Source organism: Nestor notabilis, unplaced genomic scaffold, assembly GCF_000696875.1.
Source record: "Nestor notabilis isolate BGI_N333 unplaced genomic scaffold, ASM69687v1 scaffold16278, whole genome shotgun sequence".
Taxonomy (NCBI): domain Eukaryota; kingdom Metazoa; phylum Chordata; class Aves; order Psittaciformes; family Psittacidae; genus Nestor; species Nestor notabilis.
The window spans coordinates 55,135-74,831 of NW_009940738.1; the positions used below are offsets into that span (position 1 = coordinate 55,135).

At 37.4% G+C, this 19,697-nt stretch overlaps 1 protein-coding gene across 1 annotated transcript in view; it reads right to left on the reverse strand.

Annotated features, from left to right (window-relative positions):
• Positions 1-18,161, reverse strand: part of PDGFC (platelet derived growth factor C) — a 57,001-nt gene extending 38,840 nt beyond the window's left edge. Inside the window, exons 1-2 of the mRNA XM_010020519.1 lie at positions 18,056-18,161; positions 15,040-15,235 (exon numbers count right to left, since the gene is read on the reverse strand). Of these exons, the coding sequence (XP_010018821.1) occupies positions 15,040-15,235; positions 18,056-18,161 (302 nt within the window). The remainder of the gene's footprint in view (positions 1-15,039; positions 15,236-18,055) is intronic.
• Between the last annotated feature and the right edge of the window lie 1,536 nt (positions 18,162-19,697).

The window sequence follows — 19,697 nt, forward strand, 5'->3', positions numbered from 1 at the left end:
CATTTACAAGATAGTGCTAAATAATTCTGCAGCTTCATGTCACAGGGCTAAAGAGAAGTGGGGACAATAGCATAGCCATCTAAAATTACTTCCCTATCGAGAGAAGCTTGTAATTGAAATGTAAGAAAAATAGCATAAATAACCAAGAACTGAGAAGCCATTTTCCATCTGCAATGGAGCAAAACAATAAAAAGAAAATGCACAATGAACTAAAGAATCCTTATTTTCCATGCAGTGTACAAAGGAGAAAACATAACCCTCTTTGACAATGGCTAAGAAATGCTCTGGTGCTGTATCTACGTGCAATACATTATTCAAATATTACTAAGTAAAATTTATGACAAAGAGGTATCCCAATCTTCTTTCCTGGGATGAAAGATGCTTTTGCCTTTAGTCATGAAGCCCACAATGCCTTCTGTTAGACCTGTTGCAGAACATGTATCCCTCTTCCCAATGGCTGAGGTTCCCAGGACTGTGGGTTGAAATAACGAAGACAGTTTATTGGAAAAGAGCAACAAAGCAACATAAGCAACTTTAAACTTCAATGCCTTTCCAACCAGGAAATGTATTTTCCAAGGTTTTCCTCTCCTTTCTGTATTTTTTCTGTCATTTGCTAAACATATTCTGGCAGGCTGTTTACCTTGGCTTGTGGTTCTGTGAATTTTTTGTGGCTCACCTCTGCCTTTGGAATTTCACAGATACATCAATGAAAGCAAGAAGGAGAACCCCCAGGGTAAAACACTTTGTTACATCACTGATGTTGGACCTTTTCATAGGTATATAGATGCATGCTAGACAAAAATGTAGTACACATTAAATCAATTTGCAAAAGGTGAAATATATTTTTCCTTCCCCCTTGATAACAACCCATTGCAATTAATTATTTTTTTAATGAAGAAATAGGAAGTTGATATCAATCCCCCTTTTTTTTTTCTTTTTTGACAGCATCCTGTGGGATGCAATAATATTTCCATCCCAACTTGTTTTAGAGTCCATGGAATTCCAAGGTTTTCCTGGTGCTGGCATAGCACACCAGAATACCTACCTCAGCTGCAGATCAAAAGCATCCAAGGTCCCCTGGCAGTCCACCAGACAAACTGTTATTGAATACAATTTAGATCATTTATATTTGGACAGCTTCAATTTTTGAAACATTCAGAATTACTAAAAACTGTCATACTGAAAATAACATTTTGATCTTTTTTCTAAACAAACTTCCTAAAGGAAAATTTCCTCTCCCTCTTCCACCTCCATTTGAAATAATTTTAATTTTAGCTAGTGAAATATTTAAATTTCCTATGGAAAGAAAAAAATTGGTTTCCATTATTTAACTTAGCTGTGTACTGGTATAGAAAAAAACTCGTAAGAGTATTACTGACACCTTAGACAGTCTTTACCTCTTAGATAGCTTTTAAATCACAACTGAAAGTAATCACTTTGCTCTGTGTGACATAAACACTACATATACATACAGAGGAAAGTAAGGGCAAATGTTTAGCTTGAATACATTTTTTTCAAAGCTTGCCAGCCTCACTTTCAATAGATTCTGAAGGCCTCCTCCACCCAAACAGCTCTCCAGTAAATGTGATTGTCAGATTCATGTTTGCCTGAGTGGAGAAGGGAACACTGGAGCACAACAGAGGCACTCTAACCTATGGTATCTAATGGCAGACCCAATGCATTTAACCAGCTGTGTTATTCTCTCCATAGGTCAACACACTGTACAGTCTCTGGCAAAACTACATGATGGGACAAGAGGAGTTCAAAGGTGAATGCAAAGCTTATGACAAAGGGTAGAGGGAAAATGGGAGGACCCCAAGAAGGAAGGAAACAAGAGAAGAGTGTGGCATCCTGAATTAGAGAAATAAGTGGATTTCAGGCAACCTACAAGCCTCAAGATGTAGTATTACAGTTGTAAAAAGAAGAGTGTACTGCATCATCCATTCAATAGATGGAGAACTTTCTTCTTTTCTACTGCCAATATTGCCCGTCACTGAGACTACAGTAAGCTCTCTTCAAAGACCAAGGCACAGAGACAAAAGACATCATGAGAGATTAAAATCAAGTTGACACAAAAAATTAAATAATTGTTAAAAATGAAACTTCAGGTACCTCTGCACTGTTTCTGTAAGAAGAAATCATACTTTTGGTATTATTTTTTTCCCCTCCAACATGGCCAGGCCAGTTAGTACAACCATCTACCACTCAAGTTTGCAAACTTCAGGTGTTTAACTAATTCCTTTGCCCTTCAAATGCATTAATTTACATTATACTGTTTTGTATTTGTTGCCAGACAAAAATAGCTGCATGAATCTCAGACTGGGAAGGATTGGCCCGCTCAGTCCAGTCCTCCATTCAGCCAGTAAATACAAGGTTCCTTAAATCACAAACCACTAGCAGTGCACATCAGTAAAAGTTAGCTGTTACCAACTCCAGTTGCCAGTCAGGCATCAGAACAAAAACCATAAATTATACATAAAGCATGTTTCCTGAAGGAACGGGAAGGACAGGGCACCTTGGCTGAAATGGTGACCACCCTGTGGCAGCACCAGCAAATACTCCATGCAGGGTAAAAGCTCAGTAAAAATGGTTCCATTCAACATCATCAGAAATATTTGGCTGAGCTAATTTGAATGACAGTAAAGTCCAGATACTGAAAAACTAGTTTTCGAAAACTACCCCATATAAATTTTTTAATATTTAAAATATTTCCTCTGGATTTTGTCTTTCCACTAGGAAATTCTGAAAAAAGTTACACAGAGTCATTTGACTCCAGTTCCTGAGGCTCACTGCATGGGCAATTTACCCACAGCATTCATCTGCTTTAGGAGGGTTTGGCAGTACCTTCCATTGTAAGAGGAAACTCCTCTGGATATCATTACGGATTATGCAACATTTGAGACTTACATTCTACATTTTATGTCACACTTGATGTTTTGTTGTAAAAACAGAGAAAAGATAATGGAATAGCAATGATTTGCCATAAAACAAATGTCCGTAGTAGAACCTGTATCTGCTGATCCTACACACACTGTGTTTTAACAGTCACTGGAAAGAAATGGCATTCCCAGATATAATCCAAATAAATAACTGATGAGGTCAGGTTTTTGTACTCAGAAAATGATGCTTAATTATACACAAACATCTCTTCCAGCAATAGACATCACTTCCAGCCAATACAGCAAATGAGCATAAAAACACCAAGTATCCTGCCATGTCTACATTTTCCGTGAAATAAAGATACTCAAGGTATAAACAAAGAACATTTCTAACTGCCACTCACCAAATATGGGGTTTAGTTTCTGTGCCAACCTACTTTGAATACATCTATTTTAGAATACGCAGTACTGTACATTAGGAACTGCCTTATGGAAACACAGATTCATTCACAAATGTTAGATGGTTGCCATGGTTCTCTATATTTAAACTTTCCTCATACTGGTTAGTAACAGCCTGGGGCTTCTAAGACAACCGCACAACTCTCTGTATTTCTACCTTGTTATTTGGGATACATGAAAAAAAAATTTAATCCTTAGTTTTCATCTCCTTTATTCACTGTAAGCCAATTCAATCATAAATGTACAACACTGCAAGTGAAAGTGAAAAACAAGACAGAGTTCAAACCCCTGAATTCTAATGTTCAAACATTTGAACACTTTCATGAAAAAGAAATGCATTGGTGGTTTGATTTGGAGAATTAACTGTTGCATTGCTACTCTGCAGTCTACCAGAAAACAGATTTTCATTCTCTGTGGATCTGCTGAATAACTGAGGCACCACGTGAAGCTGAATCATGGGAACCTAAACATTTGGCATAACTGGTTTGCCACTTAATGAACTGGAGTGAAAGCACTGCATGCAAAACCAAGAAACCCAAAGAAATGCATCTCTTCAGCCTCCTCCTCAAACTCCCATTTGTATCAAAAGTTTACTTCAGTGCCAATCGATAAACCTAATCTTGCTGAAAACATTATTTCCCTGATGACTAGTACACTGGCACTCAAACAGCTCTAGAAAATAAATCACCATGACTGGTATCTAGGTGTACTGCTAAGCATTTAAGTATCTCCATCTTAAGCATGTGAACATCCCGTAGTCTCTGAAAGTAATTTCTGCCTTATGGGGTGAAAGGGACATTGATTTTTACACAAGAATGAGAAATTACATTGGTAAATGTACTTCAGGCTCTAAATCAAACCAATTCTATATTCAGTCAGCAAGCCTGTAACTATTGATGCAAATGTTAAACTACTGATACAGATAAAGCATGTAAGTAAGTATTTTAAGGAATACAGCAACCACAGAATTCAGACCCAGATAGCCTGTGCTACAAACTAATTTAAACTGGTGTAACTTCTATTGATGCATTGTTTCAAGCAACTGAATAAGACTCTTATAGAAAAAGACTGTAATCCTGCAGATCAGAAGTGGCGGTAAGAAGGAAAGAAGATGGTTTTCTAAACTCCTCCTTTTAAAAGGCCGGCTGCCAAACTTCTTAGAACCTACCTATACTTCTCTTCTTTGTGTCACAGAATGGTATGTATTCCCAATGCCAATCAGGATAAGAAACATGTTTAGCTTTCTTTAAATAAGGATTAAATTTGGTCCAAAAATAGCATATATGAGTAGAATAGAAATACAAAACAAAGGAGTGCATGAAATTTCATACCAACATTACTATTACTACATATTAAAGACAAAGATGAATTTAGGAAAATTGCAGAGCTTGGAAAAACATATTAACACATATGAATCCACTTGCAAATGACGCCTCAGTCCATTTACTTACCTTGGCCTTCATCTTAAAATCCAAAAGAAGAAGTTCCACAGGGAGTAAGTTTCCATGAGTTTCCATTCCTCAGGATTACTATTCTATGCTTACCTTTTTCCTATTTGACTACAGATTCTCCTGTAGCCACATAAAATACCATAAGTAAAAAAGATTTTCTACAAAATCAAAGTCACTTGGAAAGGTTATTTTTCAAGGACTAGGAAATGGATAACATTTACATGGAACATATTCCTGCACTGTTTCACCTCCAGTTTGTCTGCTTTCTGCTACTGACTGCACGTGTGGACCATAGATTTCTTTAGCATCCTGCATGTTATGAAGTAATAATGCATGTAACAAAAGTGACAATGAAATGGATTATTCTTATTATACGGCACACCAGTACTTCTATTCTTTGTCACCACATTGTTCCCAGCCCCCCAAAGTAATACCTGTACAAGTTGTTATTATTATTATGTACTTACAGTACACCATGTGGAAACAGCCATCAGAAATCAAGAGGCCCGCTGCACTGAACACTGTACTCTCTAAAGCACATTTCCATTCATAAAGAGGCAGCCCATTGCTCCCAGACAGTGTACAAGCCCAGTAAGTATCTTATACCATACAGTACTACCCTCTCTAGACTTTGGATAATGAAGTGCCTGACCAACTTTTTCTCAGTACTTCTCTGTAAAGTCTGGTACATTTTATCTTGGAAATTAGTGTTCACAATAAATCATATGTACGGACCAATATTTTGTACAAAACAAAAAACATTAGTGAAGCTCTGAGCTCACATCAACAGCCAAGGTTGTAAAGAATTCTTGCTAATCCACTATAAAATTTCTAACTCTACTCACACGGTAGTCAATGTATCTGTTCCAGCTGCTGTGGAAGTTTAATGTTTTTACCATTGTTTTACAAGCAGCATTTTAAATATTTATTCTAGTATCCCAAATAGTAATTTTTTCTTTATGCACATTCCTTATAACTTGGAATCTAGCAATGACTCCAGTCCACAATGTGAAAACTACCATTTAAGAAATTTCATAACAATATTCAAAAGCATATTTTGGAAAACAAACAAACAGAAAATGCCTAAGGGGCATTTGAAGCGTGTGAAGATTCATCCATGACAGTGCAGGCAGCACCCCTTCCCCTCAAGCACACTCCAATGATACAGCATAATTATGGCATCAGTATGGTGGTTTCCCCTCTTCCTTTACCCTCCCTTCTGTCTATCTCAATGGAGATTGGGGCTCCATCTATGTTTATGTAAATGAAAACACTTTTATTTCTTTAGTTCAGCAATACAATAACATATGGTCTCTTGGCTGCTGCATTAGCACACAGGATTTACCAATCCCGGACAGACCATTTGTCATGAAGTCCAATATCCTGCTTCAGGACAGGCTAGTAATTGCTGCTTGAACAAAAAGCGGAAAATCCCTATAATGTAATTAAGCAGTCGTATAAGACCGCATAAGGCAGAAAAAAATGAGTTCCCAACCTTAGCAGGAGATCAGTTTTCATCTGAAGACTGTAAGGAGTTTCTTCTCACTTCAGTTTATCTAGCTGTAAATAATGGTCATAAAATTATGCAAACCTATTCTTAATCCAGTCACAGCAAATGAATCAAAGGCCAGTCTGAAGTAGTACTACTTAATTGCTACTAGTTTTCCTCTTTCCATGTTACTGTCAGAAAAGGAAAAGATCTATTCATTTTACCTTCTAAAACCCCTATGACACTCCCACACGACCATCTAACCTGTTTTATAAAAGCAACCTTCCTTTCTGCAATTTCTCATCCACATGCATCTTCTTCTGCAGATACCCCAATCATCAGATGAGAACAGATTAATGTAAACTGCATTACATTACACTTCTTCACATTTATCCTAATGGAGCAGCATCAAGTGAAGCCAGGACTGTTACTGATTTGCCTGACTGACACTATTTGCTGGTAATGCTGCCTAACTACAACTTCATGTGAGCAACATACTTTGTTAAAACATTGATGATGCACATAAAGAAGCAACCACAGCATCTAGTGAGAAGAAAAGAGGAAAGGAACAGGACGGGGAAGAAAAGAATAAAGAAAAGCTGTGTAACGGGTGAAGAAACACAACTGTACGTCTAGGAATAGGACAGTTGGTACGTTTGCCATTCCTGCTGATCAAACAGGAGAAAGCTCTTATAAACCTGACTGTAAGCCTATGGGCTTAACTATACTGAGATTTTCAGTAACCAGAAAGTACCAGGGAGGGAGTGCACGCTATGTATAAACTGGAATATTTAGACACTACCCAGGGTAATTTTAGATTATGTTGCTGGGCCTGCCTTTGCAGCTTGCATTTCTCTTTGACATCAGGACCTACAAGAGTCACACCAGAAACTGGAGGTGGCTACAGGGTCTGCCTAGATCCCCGAGTCAGGTGGTGACAGCTCACAGTGTGTTTTGGTGCCTCCTTAGAGTCGGTATTTCCTTCTAACTTCTAGCAAGTGGTGAGGCAGGAGCGGGGGATCTGCGTCAGTGACAGCTGATCCCAGAGCATACTAGACAGAAGCAAGACCCAGCAGTGCCACACTTATTTTCGAAGAAAATTACTACAGTGTACACCATTAGAAACACAGCCAACTACAATAACATAGACTGATTTTAGAAGCAATAAATTAGGATTAGGATCATTTACAAAAATATTTTGATACTGTGGACATAGTTTATTTTATTCAAACAGCTTGTTTGAGATTGAGGGGACCAGGAAGGAATTGTAAGGAGCCTAAAGTGCTTTTTAAATCAATGGGCGCAGTCTCTGGTGTGAAAAAGAAGTAAGGGATTATGTCAACTGCCCACTCATCAGCAATCACTTTCCAAACGCTCATCTGGGCTGTGAAAATAGGTTTTAGATTACTTGTGAAATAATACCCATTAGAGTGTCCCATAGCAACAGTGGGTACTAAAAATGACTACTGGATTTACTGTAAAGAAGGGAAATGTGGGTGTGCAAGAATGCAATGATAGCCCCTAAGTTTGTGCAGCATGTCCTGATCACACCATATAGGTTATGTTGTCCTCCCGTTCCGCTCAGAGAAGCATCTCTTTCTCTTTGCCTTCTTATATTGCACTTTGATTTGCTTAGAGAGTACAATTTTGCAGCTACAAACCCATTCTGCAGAACTGAGTTTACTCTTTTTGAAGCCTAAGAAATGTGTGTTACAGAGTAGTCTCAGTTATATCTGTACTGCGGTACGGTCTTCTAATATTTTATCTTCTTTCACTGCCCGCAATATCTACTTGGTCGTATTTACAAATCTGTTATCATAAGAATGATAGTAAGCAACTTTTAACAAGCAGTAGAGAACCCAAAGGAATGTGAATACTTCTGGGTACAGCACACACCTCTGCCACAGTGGGAACTGTGGCCAGTAGCTAAACCAGCAAAATGGGACCAGCTGAAAGATGAGATGGTGTTTGAATCACTTGATAATCCAAGAATCAATCTGTTCTGGAATCATGGAAAACCCAAACGAAAGAGGTTTCTTAAAAAAATAAAATAACAATAAAAAACAAAATACAAGGAACTAGAATTTTGTTCAATGATATCAGAACAGAAACAGATCCAGATACTATTTTTCATGAAAGACCCAATCATTTTTTCTTCAAAGCATAAGACAGCAGGATGCATTAGTCTATTGGAATCTTCTGCATTCATTAAATTGAAATAATACTGCTACAACCAAACTCACATGAAAAAAATAACCCTTCTAGCATTATTTTTTTTTTCTTTATATGAAAAGGAACAATTTTTAGATAACTAAGGACTATGTCCCTAAATTAACCTAACTTCTTAAAAACTTTGCAGCACAACCCCCATTCTCATCCCCCATTTAAATTCATTCAGCATTTAAACCTCTCCTGAACTGGTATCACTGTTCAGTTGTCTTGTAGATGGATTGAGCAATTGAAAATCCAAACCAATCCAAATCAAAACAAACTATCTCAGAAATGAGGGAAGAAAGTATTCCACCAGCTACCTTAACACAAGTTTTACAGCACTTTCTACATGCTGCACCTAAAATGCCACCTTCCTGCCTCCAGTAAAACCCCAATGTTGCTACCAAGGATTTAAATTAGCTATTTCATAATAATTCTTTCCTATCAGCATTTCAGTTAGTTTATGGCAATTGAATGCTAGAACTCATCCCAGCCTTTTAAATTATATAAACCCCTTTCAGGCTCTGAATAAAAATTATTAACAAGTAATTAGTGTGTTGGGGGAAAAAAAACAAGTAAAAAAGAAATTGTATATTGATGAATGAGAGTTCATATGCTTGTTATAATTCCATATATTAACAGAATCAATACTATCCAACTGGATCTGACTTGCAGAGCACAGCTATAGTAAATTTTAACTTTAGTATGCTTTCATTTTTGCTGAAGAAGTTAAAGCCAATAATGAAAGAGACATTCACTGATATGTAGTCATCTAAACACAGCCCAGCCCACCTATACATGTAGCATCTAATAAAAAACAGGTGGCTAAAATTCAACACACGGAAATTCTAAGGCAACAGCTGTAAGAAAAGAGCGTTAAGGACTGGTCTTCACTGTAACACTCATCTCTGTTCTCAGAGTCTGTGGGGTTTGGTGCTAACTCTGTTTTCAGTTTGAAGTCTTAGAAATTTTGGGGGACTCCTCACTGCTTTCTGAATTTTCAAACAGAGGTGGCAGCAGCAACCCCTGCATCTTCAGAATGGGGGATGGAAGAGGGAAAAGCTGCCCAAATACCAGGAGTCCAGCTACTTAGCCCCACAAGTCAGTATGAGCCTTGTCTGCACCAGTTCCTCTTTAAATACAGAGTTCATTGAAAGGTCTTTGTCCAGTTATTCAAAGCCAACTTGAACTTTGTACTTACCCAAGAGATAACTTCACCCTCTGTAATCACAGTCCATGAGAAGCATTTAAGACTGTCTGACAGTAAGGACAGCCCATCAGTTGTCTAGAAAACAATTTTCTTGGGAACCAGACCTTGATAAGGAACTCACTGCCCTCAAAAGCCTCAGAACTAATACTTTATGTGAAGAGTTTAATTTTTTCCCAAATTTGTGCTCAATAGTAGTATGTTCTCCACACATGTATCAATATTGCTTCAATAATGCACTCAAAAAAAAAAAAACAAAACAAAAACAACCAAACCAAACCCTTTCTTTTTTCCCTGGGCCCGTGTTTTGAGGTGGATTTTCTCTTTCTAGAAGAAAAAGATGCTGACATTATTTTTTCATAAGTGTGCTCTGTTATGCTCCAAGGTACTTCCATAACAATGGGCCAAACAGGAGCAAAATATCTGTCCTCTTTTTTACCAAAGAACTTAGGAGTTGCAGTTATGCACCCCTGTTTTACTCCACATGCTAGATGTACAGATTTGTAATAATTACAAGAAAGGAAGCTCCATGTGGTGCAAGTTACTCTTTGTGTCTTATATTACACAGAAAAGTCTCTTTAGAAAATTACATAACAAAATGTTTAGCCTTTTTATTGTGTTTACCATAACTTATCACTGCATAGTTTGCATTTGACACAATGTTTGTCAAAAAAAAAAAAAAAAAAGACAGCTAAGCAAATATTTTCCTTCTTCTTAGCCACCGACTAAGGACAGTGTCTGTATGTTTCCTCTTAATACATTTGTTTCAGTCTTGTCAGACTGAGCCAAATCTTCTATTCTTTTAACCCTTGACAACAATTTTCTAGCGATACATTCATTAGGAACACATAGGACTGTTGAAGGCAGCTGGATTATGTTTTCTACCACAGAACCTTGATGTTCCCTGGTAGCTTGGGCACAGTTCAGTCACAACAGATTTGAAGTGAAGGCAAGTTGCTTACAGAGATGATAGGGGATAGGGAGGTAGTGAATTTAATGCATGTGGCTCTGCATCTTAAAGCATCATCCTAAGAAGCATCATCCTTCCCTCAGAGGAAGCACATTCCTGGTATTAAGAGTTAAGTATTTAATTTGATGTGAAGAGTAAAAAAAAAAAAAAAGTACTGCTCACATAGATTTTGCTCCATGTTGGCACTGACAGCTGCCTTCAGCTCAACTAATTTTTTTTCAGGCAGAAATTCTACATATTACGTATATTAAGTAGACAAGCATTGGGAATTCTTTCTAAACATTATAGGTAAATGCTTCACTTATACTTCTATATGAACAGATTCATACATGCAGCTGCTAAAAGTCACCCTTGCTCCCCCTTAAAAAAAAAACAAACCAGAAACCAAAAACCCACAAAAAATTTTTTCTCCTCCTATTGCAGCCTTGAATGTAATGCTCCAGTGTACAACCTACTCACAACATCAGACTACCTTTTAAAGGCAGCCGTACCAGCCATGTTCTTCCTGTCACAAAGGAGTTTATCACACAGCTGTTATCACTGCATATTCTCAAAGACAGAAAGCAACAAATTTGGACAACAAGCAACAATTGAGCAAAAATCAGTCCCTCCTGGTCAAGCAGAGTTATGGCACCTCCTTGATGACAGAAGCTGTCAGACACAGAAGTCTAACAGCCTCGTGATTAGAACAGCACTGGGGGCTAGCATCATGAAAATAATGGACCTATCATATCAGCTGTCATATCAGCAGAAGAAAAGCTGCTTCTTCTCTTCATCAGAAAGGGTGGGCGTACAGAATGTAAATCTACTATGCCTCTGCCAGCTAGAAATTCTCTTATGTAAGGAAAATTCACTGCCAATTCTAATCATCTGAACAGCACTGCACAAAACAGCCAGGAGACTGCATCCTTCTCCTTTCCTGCTTGTTTCATTTGCTGGGAGATTTCTTTTGTTTGCAACCTTTTTCTTTTGCAAGTCACAACTGAAAACAAAGTGTACAAGACCGAAATTACTGCAATATTGCCAAGATTTATATATCTGTATTATCAGACAAATAACCTGAATCTCTCCTGATACACATCCAAAGATTTAGTTTCCATGTAGTTCTGGATTAGTTGTTCACTTTGGAAAAGACACACTGGATTCTTAACATTTTGCCCATACAAAGGATGCACTGCAGATGAAATAGAACTATTGTTAAAAATCATTAGCTGTATTTTAAGCAATACAGAGATGAACTGCCTAAATTTCAAGCAAATTACAATTGTAAAACCAGGACAAAAATATCACCTGAAGAAATAGAGGCAAAACATCAGAAGTTTTTTCTAAAAAAATAGAATTGAAGCTTTGTTTCCAAAACATACAGAATACACCAATTGTGTTTAAAACTAGTAAAAATTGGTATAACAATCAATGCATGTTAATGCTGCTCCAGGTGAGGCTAGGTCAGGATTGCTCTTCTTAAAAAACACAGAATTTTCTGTAATGCAAATGCTCTACCTTAGTAGATACTGTAAATTGAAATGAAGGTAAAAACAGAGTGGGGGAAAAAGCCATGCAGGATCACTCTGATTCAGATTCAGGGAAGTATTTAAAGTGGAGATTAGGCCAGTACCTTCAGTGTAGCTGTACAGTCATGCCAGATGAAAAGACCTCACAGAATAGCTTGAAGTGTCAAAACTGATTTTGGAGAAATCCAAGTGTGGAGGTCAGGTTAGCCACATACAGGCAGAAACTTGCCACAGCTTCAGGATACATCTAGGACATTTCTTATTCAGCACTACTGCTGTTTTCCTGTTACGGAACTATGTTAATAAAAAATTTATATTAGCTGGATCTGGTTTTGTTTTATTTTTTTCCAATGAGTGACCAATATTTGAATTCCTATGACATTTAAAAGCTGCTAATTATCCCAAACTAATACTCCAGAGTATTCTCACCAGCCCAGTGAGCTGACACATCAGGGCATTACAGCCTACAGCAATGATGTAGAAAGCTCTGGCATTGAATAGAATGTGCAGCTTGAGAAGCAGGTAGAGGAACTGAAAACTGAGAGAATGACCACTGCAGGCAACTCTTGAGGTCCTCTTGTACAATACAGATGGGAGAAAATACATCCTGGTACAAAGTGTACACTGTTGCACAGAAAGTCTAACATTATCAGGCTGCAGTTTTTATCTGGTTTCAGTAACAGGTAAGAACTAAAGGATCAGGTCACTGTGAGGTACAGAGTTATAATACATTAAATTGCATATTGTATTTTATTCTGCCCTTTGTCATATAAACTTGCCTTTGGAGAAACTGTCGAGTACTCTACAGGAACATTACTAATTGTGTGTTTAAAGATGGCAGACAGTAGAGCAATAAATGCACTGATGCAGTCAATAAAACCCCTTAGCTCTTCTACAGAAGGTACTGGAAAAACAAATAATTTTATTAGGAACTATAGGAGATAAGAAATGTAAGACATTACTTATAAAGAGAGATTACTCTGATACTGGTAGCTTACTTGGCCTGTAAGGAATTGTTTTGTGTAGTTAACCTATCTCTATTTTAGTTATTTCATCAACTGGTCGATTATTTATACACCTTTCACACATCAAACAAAAGTACACATTCTCTTCCTTTGCTGAGTTTGTTACTGAATTTAAATTTCATAGGATTCCTAGCTATGTTTTTTCTTTTGGCTAAAAACAACAGTATAACTCCCTTTTCCAGAAGGTCACATCTTTCAAGCCAAAAAGCCCAATGTGTCCTCAAAGGTGCATGTATCAGGAATTGCATTCATAGAACTTCCTGGTATCCCTGCACAAATATGAGCATGATAAGATTACAGCTGAGTGAGGATTATGAGTGACTTATTACTGCTTCTTAATTTGACCAGTACTTCTGTATTCAGCACATTGTTTACTTAAAATAAATGTACTCCCATTAGAATACTAGTCCAATTATAATATTAAAAAATATTTTAACTTATCTTACTTTTTTCTTTGCAAGTGGATGAATGAGTCACCCTACCTGGATTTTCTTTCACTTGCCACTTCACTCTGCCATATGCAAAGAAAAGAAAAAGCAAGCTAAGTTTTCATTTAGAGAAAAGAATTATTGTGCAAAGGGAGTGCACTCATCTGAGCAAACCTATGTTTTTAGTACTTAGTATTTTAATTATATTTGACAATTACTCCCATCAGAATTACAAAAGAAAGATATCTGCCCATCTTTTATGAAACTCAGCTCCTTAATTAAGGGTAAGTGCAGAAGGAAATTCAAATTTGTAATGAAAAGCTGATATATAAAACCAACCAAATATCACTTAATTATAAAAACTAAGATCAAAAATCAAATATGTATATAAGGTACTTAAAAATAAGACCTGAAACAGAGAAGAAAAGAAAGCAAACAACTACTTTGAAAGGAAAATTTTGTATGAAGTACCTCTCCAGGAACACATCAAAGGAGGATATACCATTCAAATGACATATTTTATCTGTTACTTAATTTACTGAAAAGAGTTCAGGCAACATACCACTGTTCACACACTGGGGTTTTTTATGATGTGTTCCTGTGATGGCAGACAGATACAGGATACAAGAGTTCAGGATCTCTCCCCTTTCACTCACCCAAGCATATATAATGTCAGCCTCTACTATTTCATAAAATATCCAAAACTTGATCATATGGCTTGGTTCAGAACCACATCCATTCTGGTGCCTGGTATGTCACAGTTGTTTCCCTCTCAAGCTACAAACCTTTCAGCTGTGAATCATAAGAACAAAACACAGATTCCACAGGTCCTACAGAAACCCACACAATATTGAATTATTGAAGTCCGGAAAAATAACAATACCATTCAAGAATATCAAATTAATGCCATTCTGTAAGTGCTGTTTTTCATAGAAAAATGAGAACTTGACCATTAACGGCCATTAAAATACTGTGCAGCAGGGTGGTTGGTTTTTTTGAACAGGGATGCAGTACTTTGTGTCGTGACCTGAATTCCACTTCAGGTATCTTGCTTACCCAAATTTTACCTGTAAAAATTAGACATTCATTTCTCTAACTTGCTGTCAAGAATAGTTTCCCAGATGTCAGAACTTTTGAGTGAGATATTTAATATTTCACTTTTTTTGTAACATAGAGTATCTGTGATGTAGCTACCAAATGCAGAAAGAAAAATGGGGGGATCCCAAAGCTTTCAAGCATGAAATCCTTCTCTAGCACTGCAAAAGAAAATCATAAACCAATACTTTAAAAGATACATTTTAAAAATATATTAACACACAGGTGTCATCTTTGCAAAACTCAAGCAACACTTCTGTTCCATCCCCCACACCTCCCTTTAGGTGCTTTAAGTTAAAGGAAAAAGAACTTACTTGCAAATGTCATCTTCTGGGTCCTCAAGCCCAAATCTTTCATCAAAAGTAAGCTGTATCCATACATTTTCATCTACTGCTACTAATCTCCATACTAGTACAGTATTGCGTGGGTATGTGTGTGGAAACTTGGGGCTGTGAATACTTCCATTAGTAGTCACAGTAATTATCTTCTCATGCTGAGGATCCTGCACCCCTATAGTAAAGACAGAAAACAGATGCATCAATACTCATTTCTTCTCCTAAACACTTCCTAAAGTGTTTGTATAGGATGCACAGATAAGGACACTTTTGTTTTGTTTGCTTTTCTTCACCTTGCAAGAAATTTCTGCTTGGAAAATCTGCATAGCAACAACAACCCAAAAGTGGTATTACTTTGCTGGCAAAACGTTATTCAGACCCATGCCTCTGAAATGCTGTTCAGAAAGCAGAACAGAAATTTAACTGGGGGTAAGAGCAACGTGACTGTAAACACCTGAATGTAAGTCTGGGCTCCTCACAGAAGCCCAGCAGCCCAAGAGACTACATCATGCAGACTGCACATGGTTTCTGTTATTACTGAAGACTGTACAGAAATCACACAAGGATACATGGAGACGTCTGCTCTCACCTACAACACATGGGATGGTCGAAATTTGTCTTTTGTTAATGGAGACTGCCCTACATTTATTGAGTCTGGTGATAAGGATTTTGATGGCTGCCTTCTTCCTGAGGGCTGTGTCACAACAAAGTGATCTCAATACAGGAAAGAACAGGGTCATGCTTGGGAAACTTGGAAAGTCACCAAGTGTAAGAAATTAGACATTTACTGACAAGCCTCAACCGAGGGCATTCTTCAAATTTCTTCACAGCATTCTTAGGCTAAACACATGTAAAATTAAATGAATGTCTTAGATGCAGCAGCAAATGAATTCAAAAGAAATAAGCCAACTACATTTGATTTTTAAAGCACACAGTAACACTGAAACTACTGAAAAGACCTCCTCAGACAGAATTCATAGTTATGAATTCATAACTATGAGGAGTTACCAAAAAGAAAGGACTCCTCCAGTGAGCAGCAGCTCTGCCTTTCAGAGCCACACCACCTTTCTCCAGAGCAGCTCAAGGAATCTCATTCTCAAGTGCCCAATATTCACATTCAGCAGCTGGAATGAACTTATATTGGGTATTTAGCTGCAAAAACCCAGGCACTGACCTAATTTGGATACATTTTAACATTGTGACATAAAATGATGAGATCTCTAGACTATAAATTTTAATTCCATAAGCACATCAAATTAAAATACCCCTCTTTATGCTATAGCACATGACTTCTACTATCTTTGGCTTTTCTAAAAAACTACATAGTGTTAGTTTGACATTTCAGTCAGTAAAATACAGGAATTCTCAGTGTTTCCAAGTAATAGCTTTAGTAACAAAATAAGATTGTAGTTTTGTACTGGGCAGTTACAAATATCATTTTGTTTTCACACAATCATAGAATGATTTGGGCTGGAAGGAATCTGAAAGACCAACTAGTTCCAACCTCCCTGTCATGGGGAAGGACAGGTCCCACTAGACCAGGCTGTTCCAAGCCCTGTCCAACCTGGCCTTGAGCACTTCAGGGAGGGGGCATCTGCAACTTCTCTGGGCAACCTGTTCCAGTGTCTCACCACCCTCATAGTAAAGAAAGTCTTCCTAATAGCTAAACTAAATTTACACTCTTCCAGTTTAAAACCATTCTCCTTTGTCCTATCACTCCATGTCCTTGTAAAAAGTCCCTCTCCAGCATTCCTGTAGGCTCTGTTTTCAGGTATTCACTGTCTCTTTCAGTTAAACACTTTGTCTTATTTTCGTGATTGTTTTTTAAGCAGCATTATGATCAACATTCATTTGCAGCTATGTAAGACTATATATGCCTCAGTCTACAATGAAAATATACACTCCAATTGTACCTTATTATAGCTACATGTAAAGGCTGACAGCTAAATGAATGTAGTGCAAGAAAAGAGGGCCATAGAAACAGCATTGCTATTTTAAAAGAATTAATCTATACTTAAATATAATTTAAAGTCTGACAGATTTTTGCTTTCTATTCTTTTGGACTTGTGCCTTCTACTTGCGGCAAGAAAATGGTAAATTTTCTTTTAAGCAAAATTGCTGCTTATATGAAACTGATGGAGTGTGGTCTTGCCAGTATCCACACACTGCTGCAGAGGCCTGACTGCCTTGTGTACAAGAGAGGACAGCATGCAGTAATAAGAAAAAAGCACACACACACAAAGGCACAAGACCAGGATTCTTAATTTAGATGCTTCATTGGGTTTTTGTTAGCTGAGTCACAAGCATTTTTCTGTAATGTATAGTATGTCAACTGAGAGCTGCGTGCTAAACACAGCAGCCAACAATAATATAAATGACTTTCCCAGAGATTAGTACACCAGAGTGTTATTTCCAAAGTATGCGAAGGTCCCCCATTTCAGACAAACATGTCAAAGTGTGGTGTCTGACCACACTATATTCAGTGGTTCGTTTTCTCTTTAAAAGTACACACAGGATTATAAATCATGTTATGTTTCACAACATATTAAGAAAGTATTTTCCTTGTATCATCAGGACAACGACAACACTGCAAGTAAGGACTGTAAATAGTCCAGGCATATTAAATGAGAAGTCAAAAAAAAAAAAAAGGGGCAAAGGAAAGATAAGGCATGTGGCAATTTAGTGAACAGAAGTTGTGGCACCTCCAGTACCTTCAGCTCCTCCATTTGTGAAGGAAAAATATCTATTTACTTTAGCACACAACAGGGTTCCATGAACATATCAAATTCCCACACACATCACTTGCTCCATTTCAAATATTTGTTCTCACACAGTGGAATTTCTTCTCTTCAAAAGAATTATTTTTTATTATTTTATACAACGCAAAGTAATTGCCATCACTGGACAATGAAGCTTGTTATTTCTCTTCAGATAAGCTGCAATATGCCTTTTAACTATTCTACATAAACTGTATCACTGTACCACAAAAAGCTACCTTTTTCCCGCTGAGTCCGTGCATGTTCTGAAAATTTCTTTTGAGTAAACTGTGTGAAGAGCACAGCAACCTGAATGTGCTTGAGACTATAGTCTGTATTCTTCATTGTTCACTTTGCAATTCCCAATTCCTGGCTTTATTTTAGGGGTAAATCAGTCCAAGTTACACTGAAAAGGGAGAAACAAGTTCAGCCAGATTTACAGCGGTCACCTGTGTAACTCCAAAGCTATATACACTGCTGCTGTGATCTGTCTGCCTTTATATTAACAACCATCCTCCCCAATCTCTCTCCAAAAAAAAATAAAAAAAAAAAAGGAAGGGAAAATATGATTACTGCAAAAACAGCATTGAACAACCCTGAAGAATCAGTTTAGTCAAGGACTGAGATAGGCAAGGCACCATCTCAGCCAGGTGATAACAACACCACACAAGGGAAATGGGGGCAGACTAGGACCAAACAATATATTTGAATGTTCAGTAAAAAGTGTCAACAGAAGATGGGCAACTGAGGTCATGTGCAGGATGAAGGCCTGGAAATGAGGCACACTTGATGGGGAAAAAATCCTTAAGCTGACTCAAGGATGAGACAAAGTCATGCTTATTAGAAAAGGACAGCACAAGCTTAACATAGCCTGAAGTTGAAGAATGAGTCGCCACAGCCGTCTTTGATGTAGTACAAGATGCTATCATCAGATTTATATATCTATCAATGTAGAAAGTCTGCCCCTGAAAATTGCAAGATTCCAGGCATTATGAAAGCACAGCAGCACCTAACCCTTCCACCGACGTGGTAACACAGATGAAAAACCACGGTATCACCAAACGGATCAGCAGATGCCACTGTAAACTGAAATTAAACCCACCGACTAGACAAGCTCATTCCTGCCTACTTCAAAGTAGGTCTCTTCCCCCGTGGGCACAGCACATTTCACAAAGATCAGCACTGACACTTTTTAAATATAGCAAATACCTCTTTCTTAGAACATCTACATAATCATTACATTTTAGTGAGGGTCACGGGTAAAACTTAGACAAATCACATACAGTTCAGGAGACAAAGAGCTGGAGAAGAAGAGAGGAACACCACAGGTGGAGCCACGGCCTCAGCACTCATTCACTTATAAAGGCTGATTTACTAAAGTGGTTGCACAGTACTGGTAAACTTGATTTTTAAAACTTTTTGCTAAACCTACACCAATCTCACAACAGGACAAGATGACAATACTGCTAATCATGCACTGTTAATATATTCCTTGGTTCATTTCATTCAATAGCTCTTAATCAACTTTTAGGCCTTCAGAAAGTGCATTAGCTCATGTGTGGCTATCACTGGTTTAAAATAATACACATAAGAAAAGTTTCAACTCTAAATATTTACTAATTAATATTAGACCTTTTCAAGCTATACAGTAATGTTGAAGTATGTGCACGTCCTCTGCTTTAAAACTCAGGAACAACAGGTAACAGTAACCAGTTGTTCATTACCACAGAACTTCAGAGGGAAGCAGGTTTTTTTAATTAATCAAAAGGATTTCCTGACAACATTCCCATGTAATTTTTACAACACTCCACATATGTACAGAAGAAATTCATTGTAGAAGAAATTCTTTGAAATGTGACATAACAAGCCATTTCTTCTTTC